At 59.1% G+C, this 26,422-nt stretch overlaps 1 protein-coding gene across 1 annotated transcript in view; it reads right to left on the minus strand.

Moving 5' to 3' along the window:
• Positions 1-26,101, minus strand: part of LOC127231032 (protein AHNAK2-like) — a 29,824-nt gene extending 3,723 nt beyond the window's left edge. Inside the window, exons 1-11 of the mRNA XM_051196406.1 lie at positions 26,011-26,101; positions 25,151-25,292; positions 16,014-16,161; positions 15,786-15,887; positions 14,996-15,097; positions 14,121-14,262; positions 13,628-13,812; positions 13,256-13,536; positions 7,942-12,907; positions 2,991-7,886; positions 59-2,938 (exon numbers count right to left, since the gene is read on the minus strand). Of these exons, the coding sequence (XP_051052363.1) occupies positions 59-2,938; positions 2,991-7,886; positions 7,942-12,907; positions 13,256-13,536; positions 13,628-13,812; positions 14,121-14,262; positions 14,996-15,097; positions 15,786-15,887; positions 16,014-16,161; positions 25,151-25,292; positions 26,011-26,101 (13,935 nt within the window). The remainder of the gene's footprint in view (positions 1-58; positions 2,939-2,990; positions 7,887-7,941; positions 12,908-13,255; positions 13,537-13,627; positions 13,813-14,120; positions 14,263-14,995; positions 15,098-15,785; positions 15,888-16,013; positions 16,162-25,150; positions 25,293-26,010) is intronic.
• Between the last annotated feature and the right edge of the window lie 321 nt (positions 26,102-26,422).

A 26,422-nucleotide genomic window follows, 5' to 3' on the forward strand; every position in this document is an offset into this window, starting at 1 on the left:
GGTCCACGTGGGGGCCCTTCAGGTCCACCTTGGGCATCTTGAGGCTAGGCATCTCTACCTTGGGCAGGTGGCCCTTGAGGCCGTAACCTGCGGCAGCCTGTGCGGGCATCTCTGCATCTGGCAGCTGGCCCTCGGGCAGCTTCACGCCCACCTGGCCGGCCTTAACCTCCAGTTCGGCGGACGGCAGCTGAATGCTCAGGTCAGGGATCTTGAGGTCGCCCTGCACTGAGGGTAGAGTCACGTCTGCCTCTAGCTTAGGGGCAGCCACGTCCAGGGAGGCCTCCACGGAGGGCTTGCCAGGCGAGGACACCCCGAAAGAGGGCATCTTGAATTTGGGCATCTTGAACTTGCTGTCTTTGGCGGCTACGTCCTTGTCGGTTAGGGTCAGGCCGAGGTCCCCCTCCGGCTTTGCTCCAGAAGCCTGGATGTCCACGTCGATGCCCGGCTGGGACACCTCCACGCCCGGGGCTCTTATATCACCCTTGGGGCCCTTCACGTCAAATTTGGGAGCCTTCAGGTCCACGTGGGGGCCCTTCAGGTCCACCTTGGGCATCTTTAGGCTGGGCATCTGCACCTTGGGCAGGTGGCCCTTGAGGCCCGATCCTGAAGCAGCCTGAGCGGTCAGCTCTGCATCTGGCAGCTGGCCCTCGGGCAGCTTCACGCCCACCTGGCCGGCCTTTACCTCCAGTTCGGCGGACGGCAGCTGAATGCTCAGGTCAGGGGTCTTGAGGTCGCCCTGCACTGAGGGTAGAGTCACGTCTGCCTCTAGCTTAGGGGCAGCCACGTCCAGGGAGGCCTCCACGGAGGGCTTGCCAGGCGAGGACACCCCGAAAGAGGGCATCTTGAATTTGGGCATCTTGAACTTGCTGTCTTTGGCGGCCACGTCCTTGTCGGCCAAGTCAAGGTCCCCCTCCGGCTTTGCTCCAAGGACCTGGATGTCCACGGCGACGCCGGGCATCGACCCCTCCACGTCTGGGCCGCTCAGCTCACCCTTGGGGCCCTTCACGTCAAATTTGGGAGCCTTCAGGTCCACGTGGGGGCCCTTCAGGTCCACCTTGGGCATCTTGAGGCTAGGCATCTCTACCTTGGGCAGGTGGCCCTTGAGGCCGTAACCTGCGGCAGCCTGTGCGGGCATCTCTGCATCTGGCAGCTGGCCCTCGGGCAGCTTCACGCCCACCTGGCCGGCCTTAACCTCCAGTTCGGCGGACGGCAGCTGAATGCTCAGGTCAGGGGTCTTGAGGTCGCCCTGCACTGAGGGTAGAGTCACGTCTGCCTCTAGCTTAGGGGCAGCCACGTCCAGGGAGGCCTCCACGGAGGGCTTGCCAGGCGAGGACACCCCGAAAGAGGGCATCTTGAATTTGGGCATCTTGAACTTGCTGTCTTTGGCGGCTATGTCCTTGTCGGTTAGGGTCAGGCCGAGGTCCCCCTCCAGCTTTGTTCCAGAAGCATGGATGTCCACGTCGATGCCCGGCTGGGACACCTCCACGCCCGCGGCTCTCAGCTCACCCTTGGGGCCCTTCACGTCAAATTTGGGAGCCTTCAGGTCCACGTGGGGGCCCTTCAGGTCCACCTTGGGCATCTTTAGGCTGGGCATCTGCACCTTGGGCAGGTGGCCCTTGAGGCCCGATCCTGAAGCAGCCTGAGCGGTCAGCTCTGCATCTGGCAGCTGGCCCTCGGGCAGCTTCACGCCCACCTGGCCGGCCTTTACCTCCAGTTCGGCGGACGGCAGCTGAATGCTCAGGTCAGGGGTCTTGAGGTCGCCCTGCACTGAGGGTAGAGTCACGTCTGCCTCTAGCTTAGGGGCAGCCACGTCCAGGGAGGCCTCCACGGAGGGCTTGCCAGGCGAGGACACCCCGAAAGAGGGCATCTTGAATTTGGGCATCTTGAACTTGCTGTCTTTGGCGGCCACGTCCTTGTCGGCCAAGTCAAGGTCCCCCTCCGGCTTTGCTCCAAGGACCTGGATGTCCACGGCGACGCCGGGCATCGACCCCTCCACGTCTGGGCCGCTCAGCTCACCCTTGGGGCCCTTCACGTCAAATTTGGGAGCCTTCAGGTCCACGTGGGGGCCCTTCAGGTCCACCTTGGGCATCTTGAGGCTAGGCATCTCTACCTTGGGCAGGTGGCCCTTGAGGCCCGATCCTGAAGCAGCCTGAGCGGTCAGCTCTGCATCTGGCAGCTGGCCCTCGGGCAGCTTCACGCCCACCTGGCCGGCCTTTACCTCCAGTTCGGCGGACGGCAGCTGAATGCTCAGGTCAGGGGTCTTGAGGTCTCCCTGCACTGAGGGTAGAGTCACGTCTGCCTCTAGCTTAGGGGCAGCCACGTCCAGGGAGGCCTCCACGGAGGGCTTGCCAGGCGAGGACACCCCGAAAGAGGGCATCTTGAATTTGGGCATCTTGAACTTGCTGTCTTTGGCGGCTACGTCCTTGTCGGTTAGGGTCAGGCCGAGGTCCCCCTCCAGCTTTGTTCCAGAAGCCTGGATGTCCACGTCGATGCCCGGCTGGGACACCTCCACGCCCGGGGCTCTCATATCACCCTTGGGGCCCTTCACGTCAAATTTGGGAGCCTTCAGGTCCACGTGGGGGCCCTTCAGGTCCACCTTGGGCATCTTTAGGCTGGGCATCTGCACCTTGGGCAGGTGGCCCTTGAGGCCCGATCCTGAAGCGGCCTGAGCGGTCAGCTCTGCATCTGGCAGCTGGCCCTCGGGCAGCTTCACGCCCACCTGGCCGGCCTTTACCTCCAGTTCGGCGGACGGCAGCTGAATGCTCAGGTCAGGGGTCTTGAGGTCGCCCTGCACTGAGGGTAGAGTCACGTCTGCCTCTAGCTTAGGGGCAGCCACGTCCAGGGAGGCCTCCACGGAGGGCTTGCCAGGCGAGGACACCCCGAAAGAGGGCATCTTGAATTTGGGCATCTTGAACTTGCTGTCTTTGGCGGCTACGTCCTTGTCGGTTAGGGTCAGGCCGAGGTCCCCCCTCCAGCTTTGTTCCAGAAGCCTGGATGTCCACGTCGATGCCCGGCTGGGACACCTCCACGCCCGGGGCTCTCAGCTCACCCTTGGGGCCCTTCACGTCAAATTTGGGAGCCTTCAGGTCCACGTGGGGGCCCTTCAGGTCCACCTTGGGCATCTTTAGGCTGGGCATCTGCACCTTGGGCAGGTGGCCCTTGAGGCCCGATCCTGAAGCAGCCTGAGCGGTCAGCTCTGCATCTGGCAGCTGGCCCTCGGGCAGCTTCACGCCCACCTGGCCGGCCTTTACCTCCAGTTCGGCGGACGGCAGCTGAATGGTCAGGTCAGGGGTCTTGAGGTCGCCCTGCACTGAGGGTAGAGTCACGTCTGCCTCTAGCTTAGGGGCAGCCACGACCAGGGAGGCCTCCACGGAGGGCTTGCCAGGCGAGGACACCCCGAAAGAGGGCATCTTGAATTTGGGCATCTTGAACTTGCTGTCTTTGGCGGCCACGTCCTTGTCGGCCAAGTCAAGGTCCCCCTCCGGTTTTGCTCCAAGGACCTGGATGTCCACGGCGACGCCGGGCATCGACCCCTCCACGTCTGGGCCGCTCAGCTCACCCTTGGGGCCCTTCACGTCAAATTTGGGAGCCTTCAGGTCCACGTGGGGGCCCTTCAGGTCCACCTTGGGCATCTTGAGGCTAGGCATCTCTACCTTGGGCAGGTGGCCCTTGAGGCCCGATCCTGAAGCAGCCTGAGCGGTCAGCTCTGCATCTGGCAGCTGGCCCTCGGGCAGCTTCACGCCCACCTGGCCGGCCTTTACCTCCAGTTCGGCGGACGGCAGCTGAATGCTCAGGTCAGGGGTCTTGAGGTCGCCCTGCACTGAGGGTAGAGTCACGTCTGCCTCTAGCTTAGGGGCAGCCACGTCCAGGGAGGCCTCCACGGAGGGCTTGCCAGGCGAGGACACCCCGAAAGAGGGCATCTTGAATTTGGGCATCTTGAACTTGCTGTCTTTGGCGGCCACGTCCTTGTCGGCCAAGTCAAGGTCCCCCTCCGGCTTTGCTCCAAGGACCTGGATGTCCACGGCGACGCCGGGCATCGACCCCTCCACGTCTGGGCCGCTCAGCTCACCCTTGGGGCCCTTCACGTCAAATTTGGGAGCCTTCAGGTCCACGTGGGGGCCCTTCAGGTCCACCTTGGGCATCTTGAGGCTAGGCATCTCTACCTTGGGCAGGTGGCCCTTGAGGCCGTAACCTGCGGCAGCCTGAGCGGTCAGCTCTGCATCTGGCAGCTGGCCCTCGGGCAGCTTCACGCCCACCTGGCCGGCCTTAACCTCCAGTTCGGCGGACGGCAGCTGAATGCTCAGGTCAGGGGTCTTGAGGTCGCCCTGCACTGAGGGTAGAGTCACGTCTGCCTCTAGCTTAGGGGCAGCCACGTCCAGGGAGGCCTCCACGGAGGGCTTGCCAGGCGAGGACACCCCGAAAGAGGGCATCTTGAATTTGGGCATCTTGAACTTGCTGTCTTTGGCGGCTACGTCCTTGTCGGTTAGGGTCAGGCCGAGGTCCCCCTCCAGCTTTGCTCCAAGGACCTGGATGTCCACGTCGATGCCCGGCTGGGACACCTCCACGCCCGCGGCTCTCAGCTCACCCTTGGGGCCCTTCACGTCAAATTTGGGAGCCTTCAGGTCCACGTGGGGGCCCTTCAGGTCCACCTTGGGCATCTTTAGGCTGGGCATCTGCACCTTGGGCAGGTGGCCCTTGAGGTCCGATCCTGAAGCAGCCTGAGCGGTCAGCTCTGCATCTGGCAGCTGGCCCTCGGGCAGCTTCACGCCCACCTGGCCGGCCTTTACCTCCAGTTCGGCGGACGGCAGCTGAATGCTCAGGTCAGGGGTCTTGAGGTCGCCCTGCACTGAGGGTAGAGTCACGTCTGCCTCTAGCTTAGGGGCAGCCACGTCCAGGGAGGCCTCCGCGGAGGGCTTGCCAGGCGAGGACACCCCGAAAGAGGGCATCTTGAATTTGGGCATCTTGAACTTGCTGTCTTTGGCGGCCACGTCCTTGTCGGCCAAGTCAAGGTCCCCCTCCGGCTTTGCTCCAAGGACCTGGATGTCCACGGCGACGCCGGGCATCGACCCCTCCACGTCTGGGCCGCTCAGCTCACCCTTGGGGCCCTTCACGTCAAATTTGGGAGCCTTCAGGTCCACGTGGGGGCCCTTCAGGTCCACCTTGGGCATCTTGAGGCTAGGCATCTCTACCTTGGGCAGGTGGCCCTTGAGGCCCGATCCTGAAGCAGCCTGAGCGGTCAGCTCTGCATCTGGCAGCTGGCCCTCGGGCAGCTTCACGCCCACCTGGCCGGCCTTTACCTCCAGTTCGGCGGACGGCAGCTGAATGCTCAGGTCAGGGGTCTTGAGGTCTCCCTGCACTGAGGGTAGAGTCACGTCTGCCTCTAGCTTAGGGGCAGCCACGTCCAGGGAGGCCTCCACGGAGGGCTTGCCAGGCGAGGACACCCCGAAAGAGGGCATCTTGAATTTGGGCATCTTGAACTTGCTGTCTTTGGCGGCTACGTCCTTGTCGGTTAGGGTCAGGCCGAGGTCCCCCTCCAGCTTTGTTCCAGAAGCCTGGATGTCCACGTCGATGCCCGGCTGGGACACCTCCACGCCCGGGGCTCTCATATCACCCTTGGGGCCCTTCACGTCAAATTTGGGAGCCTTCAGGTCCACGTGGGGGCCCTTCAGGTCCACCTTGGGCATCTTTAGGCTGGGCATCTGCACCTTGGGCAGGTGGCCCTTGAGGCCCGATCCTGAAGCGGCCTGAGCGGTCAGCTCTGCATCTGGCAGCTGGCCCTCGGGCAGCTTCACGCCCACCTGGCCGGCCTTTACCTCCAGTTCGGCGGACGGCAGCTGAATGCTCAGGTCAGGGGTCTTGAGGTCGCCCTGCACTGAGGGTAGAGTCACGTCTGCCTCTAGCTTAGGTGCAGCCACGTCCAGGGAGGCCTCCACGGAGGGCTTGCCAGGCGAGGACACCCCGAAAGAGGGCATCTTGAATTTGGGCATCTTGAACTTGCTGTCTTTGGCGGCTACGTCCTTGTCGGTTAGGGTCAGGCCGAGGTCCCCCTCCAGCTTTGTTCCAGAAGCCTGGATGTCCACGTCGATGCCCGGCTGGGACACCTCCACGCCCGGGGCTCTCAGCTCACCCTTGGGGCCCTTCACGTCAAATTTGGGAGCCTTCAGGTCCACGTGGGGGCCCTTCAGGTCCACCTTGGGCATCTTTAGGCTGGGCATCTGCACCTTGGGCAGGTGGCCCTTGAGGCCCGATCCTGAAGCGGCCTGAGCGGTCAGCTCTGCATCTGGCAGCTGGCCCTCGGGCAGCTTCACGCCCACCTGGCCGGCCTTTACCTCCAGTTCGGCGGACGGCAGCTGAATGCTCAGGTCAGGGGTCTTGAGGTCGCCCTGCACTGAGGGTAGAGTCACGTCTGCCTCTAGCTTAGGGGCAGCCACGACCAGGGAGGCCTCCACGGAGGGCTTGCCAGGCGAGGACACCCCGAAAGAGGGCATCTTGAATTTGGGCATCTTGAACTTGCTGTCTTTGGCGGCTACGTCCTTGTCGGCCAAGTCAAGGTCCCCCTCCGGTTTTGCTCCAAGGACCTGGATGTCCACGGCGACGCCGGGCATCGACCCCTCCACGTCTGGGCCGCTCAGCTCACCCTTGGGGCCCTTCACGTCAAATTTGGGAGCCTTCAGGTCCACGTGGGGGCCCTTCAGGTCCACCTTGGGCATCTTGAGGCTAGGCATCTCTACCTTGGGCAGGTGGCCCTTGAGGCCCGATCCTGAAGCAGCCTGAGCGGTCAGCTCTGCATCTGGCAGCTGGCCCTCGGGCAGCTTCACGCCCACCTGGCCGGCCTTTACCTCCAGTTCGGCGGACGGCAGCTGAATGCTCAGGTCAGGGGTCTTGAGGTCGCCCTGCACTGAGGGTAGAGTCACGTCTGCCTCTAGCTTAGGGGCAGCCACGTCCAGGGAGGCCTCCACGGAGGGCTTGCCAGGCGAGGACACCCCGAAAGAGGGCATCTTGAATTTGGGCATCTTGAACTTGCTGTCTTTGGCGGCCACGTCCTTGTCGGCCAAGTCAAGGTCCCCCTCCGGCTTTGCTCCAAGGACCTGGATGTCCACGGCGACGCCGGGCATCGACCCCTCCACGTCTGGGCCGCTCAGCTCACCCTTGGGGCCCTTCACGTCAAATTTGGGAGCCTTCAGGTCCACGTGGGGGCCCTTCAGGTCCACCTTGGGCATCTTGAGGCTAGGCATCTCTACCTTGGGCAGGTGGCCCTTGAGGCCGTAACCTGCGGCAGCCTGTGCGGGCATCTCTGCATCTGGCAGCTGGCCCTCGGGCAGCTTCACGCCCACCTGGCCGGCTTTAACCTCCAGTTCGGCAGACGGCAGCTGAATGCTCAGGTCAGGGGTCTTGAGGTCGCCCTGCACTGAGGTTAGAGTCACGTCAGCCTCTAGCTTAGGGGCAGCCACGTCCAGGGAGGCCTCCACGGAGGGCTTGCCAGGCGAGGACACCCCGAAAGAGGGCATCTTGAATTTGGGCATCTTGAACTTGCTGTCTTTGGCGGCTACGTCCTTGTCGGTTAGGGTCAGGCCGAGGTCCCCCTCCAGCTTTGTTCCAGAAGCCTGGATGTCCACGTCGATGCCCGGCTGGGACACCTCCACGCCCGCGGCTCTCAGCTCACCCTTGGGGCCCTTCACGTCAAATTTGGGAGCCTTCAGGTCCACGTGGGGGCCCTTCAGGTCCACCTTGGGCATCTTGAGGCTAGGCATCTCTACCTTGGGCAGGTGGCCCTTGAGGCCGTAACCTGCGGCAGCCTGTGCGGGCATCTCTGCATCTGGCAGCTGGCCCTCGGGCAGCTTCACGCCCACCTGGCCGGCCTTAACCTCCAGTTCGGCGGACGGCAGCTGAATGCTCAGGTCAGGGGGTCTTGAGGTCGCCCTGCACTGAGGGTAGAGTCACGTCTGCCTCTAGCTTAGGGGCAGCCACGTCCAGGGAGGCCTCCACGGAGGGCTTGCCAGGCGAGGACACCCCGAAAGAGGGCATCTTGAATTTGGGCATCTTGAACTTGCTGTCTTTGGCGGCTACGTCCTTGTCGGTTAGGGTCAGGCCGAGGTCCCCCTCCGGCTTTGCTCCAGAAGCCTGGATGTCCACGTCGATGCCCGGCTGGGACACCTCCACGCCCGGGGCTCTTATATCACCCTTGGGGCCCTTCACGTCAAATTTGGGAGCCTTCAGGTCCACGTGGGGGCCCTTCAGGTCCACCTTGGGCATCTTTAGGCTGGGCATCTGCACCTTGGGCAGGTGGCCCTTGAGGCCCGATCCTGAAGCAGCCTGAGCGGTCAGCTCTGCATCTGGCAGCTGGCCCTCGGGCAGCTTCACGCCCACCTGGCCGGCCTTTACCTCCAGTTCGGCGGACGGCAGCTGAATGCTCAGGTCAGGGGTCTTGAGGTCGCCCTGCACTGAGGGTAGAGTCACGTCTTCCTCTAGCTTAGGGGCAGCCACGTCCAGGGAGGCCTCCACGGAGGGCTTGCCAGGCGAGGACACCCCGAAAGAGGGCATCTTGAATTTGGGCATCTTGAACTTGCTGTCTTTGGCGGCCACGTCCTTGTCGGCCAAGTCAAGGTCCCCCTCCGGCTTTGCTCCAAGGACCTGGATGTCCACGGCGACGCCGGGCATCGACCCCTCCATGTCTGGGCCGCTCAGCTCACCCTTGGGGCCCTTCACGTCAAATTTGGGAGCCTTCAGGTCCACGTGGGGGCCCTTCAGGTCCACCTTGGGCATCTTGAGGCTAGGCATCTCTACCTTGGGCAGGTGGCCCTTGAGGCCGTAACCTGCGGCAGCCTGTGCGGGCATCTCTGCATCTGGCAGCTGGCCCTCGGGCAGCTTCACGCCCACCTGGCCGGCCTTAACCTCCAGTTCGGCGGACGGCAGCTGAATGCTCAGGTCAGGGGTCTTGAGGTCGCCCTGCACTGAGGGTAGAGTCACGTCTGCCTCTAGCTTAGGGGCAGCCACGTCCAGGGAGGCCTCCACGGAGGGCTTGCCAGGCGAGGACACCCCGAAAGAGGGCATCTTGAATTTGGGCATCTTGAACTTGCTGTCTTTGGCGGCTATGTCCTTGTCGGTTAGGGTCAGGCCGAGGTCCCCCTCCAGCTTTGTTCCAGAAGCATGGATGTCCACGTCGATGCCCGGCTGGGACACCTCCACGCCCGCGGCTCTCAGCTCACCCTTGGGGCCCTTCACGTCAAATTTGGGAGCCTTCAGGTCCACGTGGGGGCCCTTCAGGTCCACCTTGGGCATCTTTAGGCTGGGCATCTGCACCTTGGGCAGGTGGCCCTTGAGGCCCGATCCTGAAGCAGCCTGAGCGGTCAGCTCTGCATCTGGCAGCTGGCCCTCGGGCAGCTTCACGCCCACCTGGCCGGCCTTTACCTCCAGTTCGGCAGACGGCAGCTGAATGCTCAGGTCAGGGGTCTTGAGGTCGCCCTGCACTGAGGGTAGAGTCACGTCTGCCTCTAGCTTAGGGGCAGCCACGTCCAGGGAGGCCTCCACGGAGGGCTTGCCAGGCGAGGACACCCCGAAAGAGGGCATCTTGAATTTGGGCATCTTGAACTTGCTGTCTTTGGCGGCCACGTCCTTGTCGGCCAAGTCAAGGTCCCCCTCCGGCTTTGCTCCAAGGACCTGGATGTCCACGGCGACGCCGGGCATCGACCCCTCCACGTCTGGGCCGCTCAGCTCACCCTTGGGGCCCTTCACGTCAAATTTGGGAGCCTTCAGGTCCACGTGGGGGCCCTTCAGGTCCACCTTGGGCATCTTGAGGCTAGGCATCTCTACCTTGGGCAGGTGGCCCTTGAGGCCGTAACCTGCGGCAGCCTGTGCGGGCATCTCTGCATCTGGCAGCTGGCCCTCGGGCAGCTTCACGCCCACCTGGCCGGCCTTAACCTCCAGTTCGGCGGACGGCAGCTGAATGCTCAGGTCAGGGGTCTTGAGGTCGCCCTGCACTGAGGGTAGAGTCACGTCTGCCTCTAGCTTAGGGGCAGCCACGTCCAGGGAGGCCTCCACGGAGGGCTTGCCAGGCGAGGACACCCCGAAAGAGGGCATCTTGAATTTGGGCATCTTGAACTTGCTGTCTTTGGCGGCTACGTCCTTGTCGGTTAGGGTCAGGCCGAGGTCCCCCTCCAGCTTTGTTCCAGAAGCCTGGATGTCCACGTCGATGCCCGGCTGGGACACCTCCACGCCCGGGGCTCTTATATCACCCTTGGGGCCCTTCACGTCAAATTTGGGAGCCTTCAGGTCCACGTGGGGGCCCTTCAGGTCCACCTTGGGCATCTTGAGGCTAGGCATCTCTACCTTGGGCAGGTGGCCCTTGAGGCCGTAACCTGCGGCAGCCTGTGCGGGCATCTCTGCATCTGGCAGCTGGCCCTCGGGCAGCTTCACGCCCACCTGGCCGGCCTTAACCTCCAGTTCGGCGGACGGCAGCTGAATGCTCAGGTCAGGGGTCTTGAGGTCGCCCTGCACTGAGGTTAGAGTCACGTCTGCCTCTAGCTTAGGGGCAGCCACGTCCAGGGAGGCCTCCACGGAGGGCTTGCCAGGCGAGGACACCCCGAAAGAGGGCATCTTGAATTTGGGCATCTTGAACTTGCTGTCTTTGGCGGCTATGTCCTTGTCGGTTAGGGTCAGGCCGAGGTCCCCCTCCAGCTTTGTTCCAGAAGCCTGGATGTCCACGTCGATGCCCGGCTGGGACACCTCCACGCCCGCGGCTCTCAGCTCACCCTTGGGGCCCTTCACGTCAAATTTGGGAGCCTTCAGGTCCACGTGGGGGCCCTTCAGGTCCACCTTGGGCATCTTTAGGCTGGGCATCTGCACCTTGGGCAGGTGGCCCTTGAGGCCCGATCCTGAAGCAGCCTGAGCGGTCAGCTCTGCATCTGGCAGCTGGCCCTCGGGCAGCTTCACGCCCACCTGGCCGGCCTTTACCTCCAGTTCGGCGGACGGCAGCTGAATGCTCAGGTCAGGGGTCTTGAGGTCGCCCTGCACTGAGGGTAGAGTCACGTCTGCCTCTAGCTTAGGGGCAGCCACGTCCAGGGAGGCCTCCACGGAGGGCTTGCCAGGCGAGGACACCCCGAAAGAGGGCATCTTGAATTTGGGCATCTTGAACTTGCTGTCTTTGGCGGCCACGTCCTTGTCGGCCAAGTCAAGGTCCCCCTCCGGCTTTGCTCCAAGGACCTGGATGTCCACGGCGACGCCGGGCATCGACCCCTCCACGTCTGGGCCGCTCAGCTCACCCTTGGGGCCCTTCACGTCAAATTTGGGAGCCTTCAGGTCCACGTGGGGGCCCTTCAGGTCCACCTTGGGCATCTTGAGGCTAGGCATCTCTACCTTGGGCAGGTGGCCCTTGAGGCCGTAACCTGCGGCAGCCTGTGCGGGCATCTCTGCATCTGGCAGCTGGCCCTCGGGCAGCTTCACGCCCACCTGGCCGGCCTTAACCTCCAGTTCGGCGGACGGCAGCTGAATGCTCAGGTCAGGGGTCTTGAGGTCGCCCTGCACTGAGGGTAGAGTCACGTCTGCCTCTAGCTTAGGGGCAGCCACGTCCAGGGAGGCCTCCACGGAGGGCTTGCCAGGCGAGGACACCCCGAAAGAGGGCATCTTGAATTTGGGCATCTTGAACTTGCTGTCTTTGGCGGCTACGTCCTTGTCGGTTAGGGTCAGGCCGAGGTCCCCCTCCAGCTTTGCTCCAAGGACCTGGATGTCCACGTCGATGCCCGGCTGGGACACCTCCACGCCCGCGGCTCTCAGCTCACCCTTGGGGCCCTTCACGTCAAATTTGGGAGCCTTCAGGTCCACGTGGGGGCCCTTCAGGTCCACCTTGGGCATCTTTAGGCTGGGCATCTGCACCTTGGGCAGGTGGCCCTTGAGGTCCGATCCTGAAGCAGCCTGAGCGGTCAGCTCTGCATCTGGCAGCTGGCCCTCGGGCAGCTTCACGCCCACCTGGCCGGCCTTTACCTCCAGTTCGGCGGACGGCAGCTGAATGCTCAGGTCAGGGGTCTTGAGGTCGCCCTGCACTGAGGGTAGAGTCACGTCTGCCTCTAGCTTAGGGGCAGCCACTTCTAGGGAGGCCTCCACGGAGGGCTTGCCAGGCGAGGTCACCCCGAAAGAGGGCATCTTGAATTTGGGCATCTTGAACTTGCTGTCTTTGGCAGCCACATCCTTGTATGTCCGTGTCAGGTGCAGCTCTTGCTTTGTTCCCAGGTCCTGGATGTCCGTGTCCATCCCGGGCAGGGACCCTTCCTGTGGGCTGCTCAGCTCCTCTTTGTGGCCCTTCATCGTCACTTTTTCTGTGTGCTTACTCTTTCGTATGGTTTTTTCTTCTTTGTCATCCGTTTGTGGTCTCGGAATGTGTTGTTTGTTCCGTGTCGTTTCTGTTTCTTTCTCCTCTCCACTGGTGTGTGTTTCCAATCCCTCTTTTAGTTTTTCGTATTCCTTTGTGTCCATTTCATTTCTGTCCTTTTGCATGGTGATTACATTCTTTGATGGCGACCAGGCAAATGACGGTACCCTGAATCTTGGCATCCTCACCCTCATTTCTGCCATGTCTGAGCCCTGGTCTTCATTCCCTTCCTCCGTCTGCTCTTTTCCCCCGTCTCCCTGCTGTGGTCTCTCTCCCGAGGTGTGGATCACTTCCCCCTGTTGTTCTTCTGTGCGGTGCGTTCCTTCTTCGTCCCTGTTTCCCGATCCTCTTGGTTCTGTCTCCCCTGTTCCTTCTTCTTTCGTGACCTTTTTCAATTCTTTCGTCTTCCTTTTGGAAAACCTCTCTTCCGTGGCTTGCGTGTCTCGTAGTGGAACCTGTGTCCTGCCTTGCTCATGCTTGTCTTGAAGAGACAGTCGGGCAATGCCAGTTTCCAGACTCTGTAGCTCCTCCCACTCGTCATCCCAGCTCCCTCCGGGGCCCGGCTCAGCTCTGTGCTTGCCTGCTGACTTCTGCTTCTCTTCCTTTGCCAACTGCTTTTTCTTCCTTTGTTTTCTGTCTGTCTTCACCGCCATTTCCCTGGGGCCTCCTTTGTCCAAGCTGGAATGCCCGGGCTCCACGGGCATCTGCGCAGTCGATGTGACCCCTGTTGCCTGTGTCTCGTCTTCCTGCGGCTGGGACTCTTGTAGCACTCCAGAGTGATCTTGCCTGTGCTGGGGATCTCTGTGTGTTTGCTCAGTTGTATTTTTACCCTGACCTAATCCCATCCCAAATCTCAGGTTCATGAACCTCCTTGTTCTTCTTGCTGACCCTGACCTCTGCTCCTGGCTGTCAGTTGTCAGCTGAGTCTCTGTGTCTGTGCTTGTAGGGGACACGTCACGTGTGTCCCTGTGCTCTGAGGCTTCTGAGGAACTGTGTGAACGTCGGGGGCCTGTCCCTCGCTTGCTCCTTAAGGCTTGAAATTTTGGCCAGGAAAGTCTGTCTTGGGGCCGCCTCTGGCGACCATCCCTGGACTTAGAGATAAGTCTTTCTCGATCTCCATCTGCCTCTATAGTCTTTGTAGGGGTCTCCATGTATCCATCAGCAGTGTCCTTGTCCTGAAACAGAGAAGAAGCTGTTTGGTTTGGGTCCAATAGCATGTGCCCTGGACACTGTTCACAGGAAGGGAGCCACTGGATAGGACCTTACCTGTTTTTCCTGGCCTTTTAAACCTTGCTGAGGGTGCTGAGTGGCCAACTCCTCTCCCCTGCTGGCCGAGAATTTCCGTTTGATTCTGAACTGGACTTTGTATGGCTCTGAGTACTGCAGGATCTTAAGAGCATCTTCATATTTCATGTGGTCAAAGAATATGGTTGCACTGAGAAGCTGATCCCCTAAAGGAAGAGGAAACCAGGCTCAGTGCTCCAGTCCCCACCAGATTACAAATGGCCTGGGGGCTGCATTGGCAAAGAGAAGGCTATAGCCTATATCCATTTACCCAGTGGTACCTTAAACAACACACAGAAAAAAATCGGGGCACGGAGGCAGTCCCAGCCTGGAGTGGTTGCGCAAAGCCCATAGGGTCATCCCAAGCTTCAAGTGATGTCCACCCCCATCCAGGCTTCTCCGTTTCCATTACTTCCCATCCTGGTGTTGATATTGGAGCCCCCTCCCCCCCCCCGGGATGGGACAGTTGTGGTACCTTCTCTTAGGCTGAATAGTTTTGCAGCGGATGAGTCCTTCAGCACTTGCTTGACAAAAATGCCCTGGTCCCCTCCACCTGTGACACTGTAGCCACTGACTCCTGACTCCACCTCAGTCTCCAGGGCCACTTCTGCTGCCTCCTGCATAAGTGGGGACAGAAGGCCAGGAAGGTGTGATGAATGCTTGTCTGTCTCGGATGGGCATTGCTGTAGTGGTCAGTGTCACCCGAGGATGGTGATCTGTGCTGCCTGGGTAGAAGTTGAGGCCTCATCCAGTGGGCCAGGTTGTTATATCTGGGGTTTGGAGAAAGCCCAGCTGCAGGCATCCCCACATCTCACCTTGTCCCCAGGGGGGACAGAGTGTCTATGCAGCTGAGACCCCAGGGGAGGGGCTCTTGCCGGCCTCCCTTCTGCTGGTTTCATTACAAATGTGTGAAGCACCCATGCCAGGTAAAGCATCAGTGCTGGGTCCCCGGAGGGACTCGAACACTGGGAAATCTGCAGTCCACCTGATCCTGCAAATGATGGTCACCACCCGAGTCCACCAAACTCTCCAGGAAAGCACAGAGGCCAAGTGCCCCTCGATGGGTACCCACTGAACCCCTCCCATCTCCCTCGGCCAAGGCCCTGCTCACCACAGTGTGGGTACCAATCTCTACAGTGTCGTCCACTGCATACTGAGGCATGGCTGTACATATGCTAGTCAGAAGTCAGGCTCTTTCATTAGGAGGTAGATACTAGCCTCTGAATCTGCCCCTCCCAGGCCTGCACAGGGGCACTATTTCCAGGGCACATGCTGGGCTCCTCCCCCTATCTCCTGGGGCTGAAGCCCTTGAGGAAGGGGTTTCCCAACTGTCACAGCGATGGCACTTACCTCTGGATGACTCATGCTGGAGAAGCCTGAGGATTCCCCCGAATCCCGTTTCCACCAGGATCTCCTTCTGCCAGCAGAGCTGCGCCTGCCCTGGTTGTTTTCCTGCAGTCAAGGGGTTGGGAATGATCACTAACCCTGCTAAGGAGACTGGTGAGCTGGGGAGGGACTAGGCAGGAGAGCCCAGGATGTAATAGTGCAGCAACTCCGGGGATGCGGACCCAGGGACCTCACTGGGAAAAGCAACTCTCAGCCTCCTGTTTCCTCACTGAGTACAGGCAGCAGCTGGAGGTGCCTGCCATAGAGCAGGGAAGACTTCCCAAGGGTGGAATGAGTCCTTAGCGCAGACACGCCTCCTCTTATCACTGCCTTGGCTCTTCTCACAGGATGTCCGCAGTCTCCTCTCCAAGATGGTGTGAGTGTACAGGTGTGAGTGTATGTGTGTGTGCCATGAAGGAGTATGGCCCCTGCCACATCCCACACATGGGTTCTCAGAGTTTGTCTCATACACACAGACACATACACACACACACATGCACGCACGCACGCACACACACACACATGCATGCGCACACACACGCACACACACATACACGCACACGGGCTGCAAGTGTCCCCTCCACCTCCACAGTGGTTCAGTCAGCTAAAGGATGGGACTGAAGGAAGGGCGAGAAGAAACGCACAGCTGGAAGGGCAAGCAGTTAACAGACACCAGTGAACAGGGATAATGGCGCCCGCCCGGGGGCCACACCTGAGCCTTCCTTCTGCCAGCAGTCCTGCCCAGCAGACTTACCTGGGCTCCAAAGCCAACAGCACCTTCAGGTGTGAATTCGTAAACAGGTGAGGACCCCTGTGGCCTTGGCCGAATGATCTCGCCCACAGGCCCTTCAGTCACCTGGCAGAAGAGAATAAAGTTACCTCCGACCACCAGTGCTCGCTCTCTCTCTCTCTCCCCTCTCCCCCCCCCCCCGAAGACGGGGTGGGGCTGAGGAGGACAGGCTTCCTCTTGGAGGACACTCACTGAGTGCTTCTCTTCATTCTCAGCGCCGGGCTCCTGCTGCTGCAGCTGTCGGCCGGACACTGTGGAGATACGAGCTGTTAGAGCACATGAGGGCCGGAGGCCGCGAGGTGAACGCAGGAAAACAGGGTACGCAAGAGTGAACATGGGCCTGAGGGAAGACCCAGGACCCTCAGTATGAGCGGTGGGAACAACCACAGGACAGAGGTAGGGTGGGATTTGGGGGCTCAGACCCGTTAGTCCAGGAAAGAAACACACAGTAACTGCCATGAGCCTGAAATTAACTTCCAGAGCTACTACAGTATGCTCTGCTAAATGTCCAGCATGCATCCAAAAGTCACGAGGAGGCGGGGGCCCACGGTGAAGAGTAAGGCAAGGGATGCAAGGTTTCTCCGAGAGTGCAAAGGTGTGCATTTAATGCAGGCTCCAACCAACCACTAACAGAGTACTCAAAACACAAAAGGGAACCATGTGTGCAGAGTTAAAAATAGACGGCAGGCTCTCATAAAGGGAGAGAACTAGACTGCTTGCCTAGCATGCACACAGCCCAGTTTCAATTTCCAGGACTGCAAAACCTTGCATGGCGGTTCACACCTGCAACCTCAGCGCTGGAGAGGCAGGTGACTGCATGAGTGAGAGTTCAAGGTTATCCTCAGGCCAATCTGGGATATATGTTACCATGTATCACATAAAAATTAATAAATTCAACCATGGGTTTTTAAAACCAACACAGTGAAAATTGTCGGGTGTGGGCTAGAGAGATTCAGCAGTAGATTAGAGGAAACTGAAGGAAGCGCTTCAAACTGGATCCCATCGCCAGTCTGAGGAGCACGCTAGGAAATCGGAGAAAGATGAGCAGAGCGGCACAGGGCCTCAGCATTGTGCAGAAAAAGAAGGAAAGGCGGGAAAACTCACTGAAGAAGCAATGGAGGGAACCGGCTGACAGGCCCCAGAGGCCTGTGCAAGAGAAACACAGATCCTCATGGGACAAACCATGTTAAATGCTTCAGACACAGGGACCCAACACACAGATAGGCACAGAGACACCACTGATAACCGGCAAATCCAGCACGAAAGCCAGCCCCGGACCTGCTGAGGCAGACGGGCTCAGCAGGCTATGGGCCCCTGTGTGCAAACACACACACACATCGCAACACATACCACAATACACGTCACACACACACACACACAACACAACACACATCATAATACTCATCACACACACACACCACACACACACACCACCACAATACACATCACACAAACACACACATCACAACACACATCACACACACACACACATCACAATACTCATCACACACACACCACATACACACACACAACACACACACACACCACAACACACATCACACCACACATCACAATACACATCACACACCACACACACACACACACATCACAATACTCATCACACACACACCACACACACATCACAACACACATCACACAAATACACACCACACATCACAGAACACATCACAACACACATCACAGAACACATCACACACACATCACAATACACATCACACACACCACACACACACAGAGGAAAGGAGGGGGGAAGGGAGGGAGGGAGAGAGTCAGAATCTGGGCAACACAAGACTGTGACTCAAAGTACAAATTAAAGAGAAGTCGGGGTAAAGAGGAGTCGGGGTGTGGTGGGGCTTGTTTAATCCCAGCATTCCAGAGGTAGATGCAGGCCGATCTCTGTAAGTTCAAGGGCAGCCTGGTCTCCGTAGTAAGTTCTAAACTACCCTGAGCTGCACTCTGAGACAAAATTAAAGGACTAGCTGGGCAGTGGTGGTACACACCTTTAATTCCAGTATTCCAGAGGCAGGAGGACCTGTGTGAGTTTGAGGCCAGCCTGGTCTACAAAGTGCTACTTGGAAATTTGAAAAACAAAACAAACAAACAAACAAAAAAAAAAAAAAAAAAAACCAAAAAAAGAAACCCACCGTGGAAATAAGAAAATTCAACAATTTCACAAAGATTGAAAGAAACAAGCTGTCAGTCAAGAACTTGATACCCCATTCTCCTACAACAACAACCATTACACTTGTACACAATGAGAGGGAGAGGGAGGGGGAGGAAGGAGGGGGAGGGAGGGGGAGAGAGGGAGGGAGGGAGGAAGAGAGGGAGGGAGGGAGGGAGGGAGGGAGGGAGGAAAGGCAGCAGGCTCAGTTGGTAGGTGGAGTCTCGAGTGAATGTCTATCATTGACAAGGACCTCAGATCCATGGGAGCTGGCAAGGCCTTCTTCTAGGTACGGTGAGCCTGGCTGCAGACCCTCCCCACAGATGACCGCAGCTGAGATGACTTCACAGCAGACAGGTCAGCCCTCCTTGTGCTGTACAGAATACGTGCACCCAGCTTCCGGCTGTGTGTGGTGGATTGGGCACGGTCAGGGAGCATGGCCTCCCCAGACCCAGCTTGTCTGTGTGTGTGTTTGTGTGTCTGTCCTCTCTTTACTCCCTTGTTGCCCCGTCAGGTTTCCAGAACCAATCCATGCTGGGCAGTCTCCCACAGAGCTCATCTTTTTAAAGAGGTGGGTGTGGTGGCTTGTGCTCCTAACCCTGTGGTTTTCTGGGGCTTGCGGACCTGTCAGCCTAACCTACATGGAGAACTCCAAGCCTGTGAGAGACCCCGCCTCAAAAACTAATGTGAACAGTAGCTGGGGAATAATGTCTTGAGTTTGACCTCTGGCCTGCACACAGACACAGACACACACAGACACACACACACACACACACACACACACACGAGCTCAAAATGCGCATGCTTTACAAAGGACAGTGTGAAAATGGTCAATTAATGAGGGAAAAGGGGACCAGTCCCCAGCACCATTACATTCAGGGAAATGCAGAGTAAAAGCCGCAGAGCAGATGCGCCAGCACCTGTGGGCATGGCAGGATTTTCTCAGTGAGGGGTGCAGGGGCCACTGGACATGGGAAACACCAATCTTTATCACCAATGAAGCCACAGGAAACAGGGCACAAAGGCTGGTGAGATGACTCCTCGGGCGGACGTATCTGCTACAGAGTCTGATGACCTGAGTTCAATCCCTGGAACCCCGTGGTAGAGGGAGAAGTCAGTCCCACAGGCTGTCCTCTGGCCTCTCCATGCACTGCAGCATATGTGTTTCTACACACACGCACACACACATACACGCACTCACATACACGTGCGCGCACACATACACGCACACACACGGACACACACGCACACACATACACACGCGCGCACACGCACACACATACGCACGCACACATACATACGCACACATACACACGCACACACTCACATACACACACGCACACACATACATACGCACGCACACACATGCACACGCACACACATGAACACACGTACACACACACACACACACATACACGCACTCACATACACGTGCGCGCACACATACACGCACACACACGGACACACATGCACGCACACGCAGCACTCATGCACACGCGCGTGCACACGCGCACACACATACGCACAGACACGCACACACATACGCACACATACACACGCACACACTCACATACACGCACACGCACACACATGAACGCACGTACACACACTTACGCACGCGCGCACACGCACACACACGCGCGCGCACACACACACAATTTTAATTTTTTTTAAATTAGCACATATAAGTGAGAAACCAGCCTATCTTCAAATTTCGATCTTCAGTTAGGCAGACACTGGTGTGAAAACCCCGGCCAGGGCAAAGATGTTTGTAAGACATTTATCAAACATAGGCAGCCTGCCTGGAAAGTACTAATAATTCTTGCGAACCAGAGGGCTAAATTACCCAGGAGAAAACCAGGGAAGGGCTGGGAACATAGCTCAGTGGTAGAATGCTTCCCTAGCACTTGAGCAGCCATGAGTTTAATTTCCAGTGGAAGGCGCTGGCGAGGAGGGAAACAGACGTGGAGGGCATGCACAGACAGGATGTACAACTGGCCGTTCCCCACGAAAAGGCTGAAGGGGAGAAGAGGCGGGCAGCTGCAATTCCTGTCCCATCCTGGGCATGAGGTGGACTAGGACAATCAGTTTGGGAAATGGTGGGCTGGTGTCGACCGAGGCCATGTCTGCCTACCTGCTGGCCTTGCAGCTTCACAGCCAGGCACAAGCTAATAGGCACCAGCATGTCACCGTGCCGCCAGCAAACTCTGACACCCTAGTGACACTTACGCTTATCTCTGTCCTACAAATTTTTTTTTTGTTTGTTTACAAAATTTATTTCTCATTTTTGGTTTTTGATTTTGCTTTGTTTTGACATAGGGTTTCACCATGGCTGTCCTGGAACTCACAGAGACCCACCTGCCTCTGCCTCCGGACTGCTGGGATTAAAGGTGCACCACCACACCCAGCACTCTACAAATATTTTAAAGATACGTCAAGGTGCTTTCTCTGTGCCAGGTATGTTATTAGTCAGAAGACAGAAAGGCAGTGACTGGCCTCATCCACTGCCTGCCTTCACAACTAAAGTTTTATTGGGTTACAGAAGAAACAAACAAAACTCTGCCCTCCCCCCCCCAGCCTAAAGTCCCTGAATTCTGCTAAATATTCAGAAGAAGAACAGCCCTGATGGACGTGGATTGTGGCTGGGCCCAGGCTTCAGGCCTGCCTCCCACCTCCAGGGAAACAAAGCTGAGGATCAAACCCCACCCCTGCTTGGCCCGTCCTGAGGGGTTGAGACCCAGCTGCACAGACACCATCTCCATCGATAATGGAGATGACCTTGATGGCATTCCCACAGGGACAAGGCGCTCCAGGCCTAGCAGGGTTCTGAATGTACCTATTACTCTCTGGCCAACCTGGATTTCCCCACGTACACACAGGGGCCACCCTGACTGTCCTGGCACGCCTGTCCCAGAGGCACACCCTGGAGCCGGGCCCATCAGCTTTGGCCACCCTGGCTTCTTCTCATGCCTGTTTCTTCTCAAAAGTGGCTCTGCGAGGGCCGGGATGGAGCTTCCTGGGGTTGGCCCTCCTGAAGGAGGTAGGGAGACCCTGCCAGGCCCCACCACGCCTTCCTGGTGCTCTGTGGGCCAAACCATGCACCCGACCTCCAGGATATCAGGAAAGCCAGTTTCCATTGACCTTAGGCAAGACAACAGCCAAAGAACCCAGTATCCCTGGAGCCTCCCGTGTGCACGTCCCACACCCCAGAACCTGGGGGTAGAAAGGAAGTGCGCCAGCATCTGTCTCCATCACCCTCCCCCACGCACCTCACCACTGCTTAGGCACCCAGGATTGCTCGGAGGAGCCATGTACTGACTCAGGGCATGGAGAAAAAAGAGGGCAGGGCAGGGAGTGTGGAGAGGGGCCCGGGCAAGGGCGGGTGGACCCACGCCTTCCTGTTTCCCCGCCTGAGGCTGGAGCTTCGGCCAGGACCTGGGCCTGGGTCCAGGTGGGGCTGGGCTGGGGGTCCAGAACGGCAGACCCCCATAGCCAGGCAGCGACCTACCCTTGAGGAATTGTATTCCAAACCCGTTTCAGGGGAGTCTGAGAAAGGTGTTGACAGCTGGGATGTGGGGAGCAAGAGGCTGGGTTCAGGCCCCTATCTCAGGCTTAGCAAACCGCAGAATAGCCAATCCTACCCACACAGCCCCTCCTCCTTCCGGAAAAGAGACCACTCTGCCACAAGGCTGCACTCCAGGGTTAGCACGCTGCCCACCCCCTGCCGCCCAGGAAGGTTCAAAGAGGAAAGCAGAAGCTCTCCTGGCTGTAGGACGGAGGGAGAGAGGCTGCCTACCCTACCAGCTGTGGGAGTGAGGGAGGCCTCAGGGCAGAGTGATTCCCAGGCCCGGGGGACATGGAAGCACCCTAACCTTCTGCCCACATAGTCTCTCTCACACAGCTCTGCAAGCAGCCCAGCCTTGGACACTGCCATCTAAATAATGACACAGGTCGCTGACAGTCACCAAAGCCCCGTTTTATAGAGGAGGAAATGGGGACACCCTGAGCCAAGCCTAGCAGGTCTGGCCACTGTCGCCTGATATTCCCCCAAATTCCCTGCCCCCCCCCAGCAACCCAACCCCTTCACACAGTTCCAAACACTGCCGCTAACATCCCACTCCTACAGACACAACCCTGCAGGACCCTAGGGAAGCCAATCCCCAGCCAGGGCACCATGGGGCTGAACAAAATCACGGTGGGGCACCCATGTGGGCACCCCCCCCCCAGTTTGGAGAAGCTGCAGTTCTAGGAACTGAACTGTTTTAGGGTAAGTCTGAACAGATGAGCGGCGGGGGCGGGGGCGGGGGAGGCAGGCAGGGGCTGCATAGAGGGGGCCCATGTTGCCCCCATGATCCACGGGCACCTTTCTGTTCAGGACCATCCCAGCAGGGCCATGGAGGCAGGGTTTGCGTTCATACTGCTTTGGCTTCCAGGCAGGGCCTGGTATGGCAGCCATGTTTGTATGTGACCAGGGGTGGGGGGGATGGGGAGGGAAGAAGGACGGGGGACCGGGACAGTGGGACCCTTAGGAAACCACTGAGACGCTCAGCTCTCCAGTTGCCTGCGAGTTTGTGTGTATGGGTGCATCAGTGTGCAGCCTTGTCTGGTCAGGGCTGCCCCCCCCCCAGCATCCAGGGACAGCCCCACGTGAAGCTCTGGCGGTGGGGGGCCCAGGGCAGGCTCACACTGTGGAGGCCACTGCTTTCAGACTGGGATCCTAGTGCCCTCGTGGGCTCACCCAGAGCCAGGTCCACCCCACGGTGCATGCACTCGGGCCTCACCCCATCCTGGAACTTCACAAAGCAAGTGCCAAGCTGGGCTGACTGTCATGAGACCTTCAGACCTTGTGAAGCAACACCCTAGGCTGTGGCAGGCCCGCCCGCTCCGTCCCCCAACGCTTCTGTAGATGACCAGGGGCCAGCGCCAGCTCCCAAGGGTTGAGCCACAGAGTCCAGGGCCAGAGCTCTTCACTATGCGGGCCAGCTATGCCAGGAGGATGGCCACCCGTCCCTCTCCCAAACCAAGCTCTCTGGAATCACCTGTGGAAGACCTCAGCTTGCCTCGGCTCCTTACCTCCTGTGGAATGCTGGGCTTTTCACAGACTGCCTGCCTCCACTCCCCCAGGGGCAAACTCAGAAGCGGAGAGACAGGCGGCCCTGTAGTTGCCTCTGCATCCTAAGCACTTAGAGCGCGGTATACAATAGGAACAGAATAAATGCTAGTACAGTAAATGGCTGAGGAGAGAAAGAGACAAGCCAGTCAAAACAGGCAATGCGGAGTATGGTGGCTCTGTAGCCATGAATCAATCCTAGCACTGGAGAGGCAGAGACATGAAGACCGGAGGCTCGAGGCCAGCTCCTGAGCTGTGGGTTACAGAGACCCTGCTTCAGAAACAAATAAAATGGCACTGGGCAGCCCTGCAGACTTAGAAAGACGCTGCATCTGAGAGCTATAGAACAGCAGGTGAGCCCAGGCTGGCTCCTGTATCTGGATAAACTGACACACAGAAAAGTATGCTAGCCCATCAACCCCCAAAGATTCAGGAGCCAGCAGGGAGCCATTCAGGGCCACCACACCCTCAGCCATCCAAGAACAGACCGGCCGCGCTGATCCTTTGAGTTAAGGGCAAAAGTCTGGACATCAGGGACATGTGGCCCATCACAGGCAGCCCACTTTCCAGTTCCATCTTCTATAGCCATCCCAGGCCTCTGTACACAAACCAGGTCAGTGGCCACCATCTGAGCAGCCCTCCGTAGGCCACAAAGCCCAACTTTGTGGTTCTGTGTCCTGTTACTGAAATAGCACCAATGTCCCTCACAACCTAGGCTCTATCCAAGCAAAAACCACTAGTCAGGCAGGGGCAGGGGCAGGGGCGTGGGCAGCTGGGAGTTCTGTGGCAACTCAGCCTGGAATGCAAACCGGGCGGTACTGGTCCAGGGCCTGCTTGGTTCCAGGCCATCTGGGGTCCAAACAGTTCCTCGCTAGCATTTTCCCAGCCCAGCCTGGCTGGCCCTGGCACAAGTTAGCTGGAGCCACAGGAACTGACACCCCTGTCCTTCAACATCAGCAGGAAGCAGGACAGAAGGAAGATGCCCGGCCCAGCCCTGCCCTCCAGCCTCCCTGCTGGCTGCCGGCCCCCTCTGACCTGCGAGTGGCGAGAGGGGCCGGTGTTGCAGGGATGATGAGCCCAGAAGGGGATGGGGTATAGCAGGGGTGCAGCCGCTTCTCCAAGAAGACTCCGTTCCCAAACTTGCCTACAAGAAAGCCTGGGCCGGCTGCCTCCCGCCAGACCCTCCCTCCTCGGCCCCTCCCTCACTGTGGCTCCTCCCACGTCTTCAGCCAGGCTCGGTGCCCCGCCAACCCCCCTTCCCCAACACAGGCACACACCCTACCAGAGGGAGGGGCGGGGCGGTTCCCCTCACAAGGCCAGGGACCCCACCCCAGCTCCCCACCCCCGCCAGCCCAGGCAGCTGACCTGGGGAGGAAACGCCCGCCCCCCCCCCCCGCGGCCGGCTGACTCACAGCCACTGGCCCGGCCAGTGTGTGAGCACTGTGTGAGCCCAGGCCTGCTGTTGTGTGGATGCACAGACGCCAGGCAGGGTCTTCCATTCCCAGGCCTTGGGCCTCAGTTTCCCTGCAGCGGCGGGGGACTCAAAAAAGGGAAAGGAGCTGGATGGGGCGGTTCACGCCAGCACTTGGGAGGTAGAGACAGGCAGATCTCTGTGAGTTTGGGACCAGCCTGGCCTACATGTCAATTCCAGAAGAGTCAGAGCTACATGGTGAGACCCTGTCTTTAAAAAAAAAAAAAAAAAAAAAAAAAAAAAAAAAAAAAAAAGGAGAAGAAAGGAAATCTGGAAAGGCCAGTTCTACCCCAGACACAGTACCTTTCTAACCCTCAGGCATGCGGCATCCCCTGCACCTGGAGATGGGGTGAGGGGTACTGCGTAATAGAGGTGTGGCTGAACCTCAGGACTGACCTTTGGCCTTCATTCCCACCTTTATGCAGAGCAATGGTGGTTGAGAACCCTGCCTCCTCAGGCTTCACATCTCCAGGGCTGCTCCCTCTCTGCCGCCTCCGCCCTCAGCTCCGACCCCTCTTTGTCTAGCTGGCCAGCAGTCCTGGGGTCCCAGGACTGGTTGTGGGCACCTGAACCTAAGGGCAGGCTGCTGCCGCGGGCTCACACGGCTAAGGGCCCCAGCCCAGGGTTGCAGGGCAGGGTTGCAGGGCAGGGAAGGGTCTAGGCGGGCGGTCCCGCCGAACATGCCAAGCCCCAGATTGTCACATGGGCCTAGAAATGAGAGCCGATGGGAGCAGTAGAAGAGCCAGTAGGGGCGCAGAAGCCAAGAGCAGCCTGAGGTGAAACCCATCAAGGAAGGGAGAAGGCAGGGGCCGTTGGTGGGCAAATAGGGAAAGAGACTTCAGGGATGTCCTCAGTCCCGGAAGGAAGGGGAAGGGCTGGTGGGCTTCCCCCGACCTTGCCCTAAAATCCCGAACGTTGGTCTGGTCGTTCGGCGTGAAAGGAGAAGACAGCTCTGTTTACACTGCACGGGGAAGCAGGCTAGGTCTCACACCTCCGCTCTCGCTCCAGGGCCCCTGCTCCCAAGATGCTCTCACCTGGGAACTCTGTTTACTGCCTGACACCAGACCAAACTGTCAGCTCTAGGTGGGGCAAGGCTGGCTGAGTCAGCCAGGCGCTGCTGCTGCAAGCTGGGGCAGCATAGCCAGATAGGCGGGAAGGGTGCTGGCAGGGAGCACGTCCCCTGCTGCCACCAAGTTCTCTCCTGAGCCAGGCCGGCGATCCAGCCAGGTCCCTCTACCCCTGAGGCCCACCCCACACTGCCTTCTGACTCCCTGCTTCTTCTGAGGTCACCATGGCGATAGCCTCAGTCAGAGTCCCACCAGAGGGATGTTCCCTACAAAGGGGACCTGCTGTGGGGTAGCTGAGTCACCCTCCCAACCTGAGGGGGCCATGATCGCCCAGCACAGGCTCTGGTACAGAAACCTACTGCCGTCTCCCATCTTCCAGGTGCACCACGGCACCGCGAGCTCCCGAGATGACAGGGATTGGGACAGGTGACAGCCGGAAGGGAAAGTCATGATCGCTGTGTTTCTGAAGGACCTCGTGAGCTGCCCCTGGCTCACATCCAACTCACGGGGGCTCACTTGACTCTCAGAAGGCTTTGCTGACCTCAGATCCTAAGGATGCCTACACATACACACACACTGCTCAACTCCTGATTCTGTGTAGCAGGGCCCAGTGGCCAGGTGAGGCCGGTGGAGGGCAGTGGGCATCTGCTGAGTCACGTACCACAGACCCTCAGACCTAGGTGTCTGGATGTGCCAAGTGGCACCCACTGCACAGGCACGTCCGGCTTGGAGCTGCCAGGTCCCCTAGCCCAGCTCTTTGGTACCATGGGA

The sequence above is a fragment of the Phodopus roborovskii genome, unplaced genomic scaffold (genome assembly GCF_943737965.1).
Source record: "Phodopus roborovskii unplaced genomic scaffold, PHOROB, whole genome shotgun sequence".
NCBI classification, from domain to species: domain Eukaryota; kingdom Metazoa; phylum Chordata; class Mammalia; order Rodentia; family Cricetidae; genus Phodopus; species Phodopus roborovskii.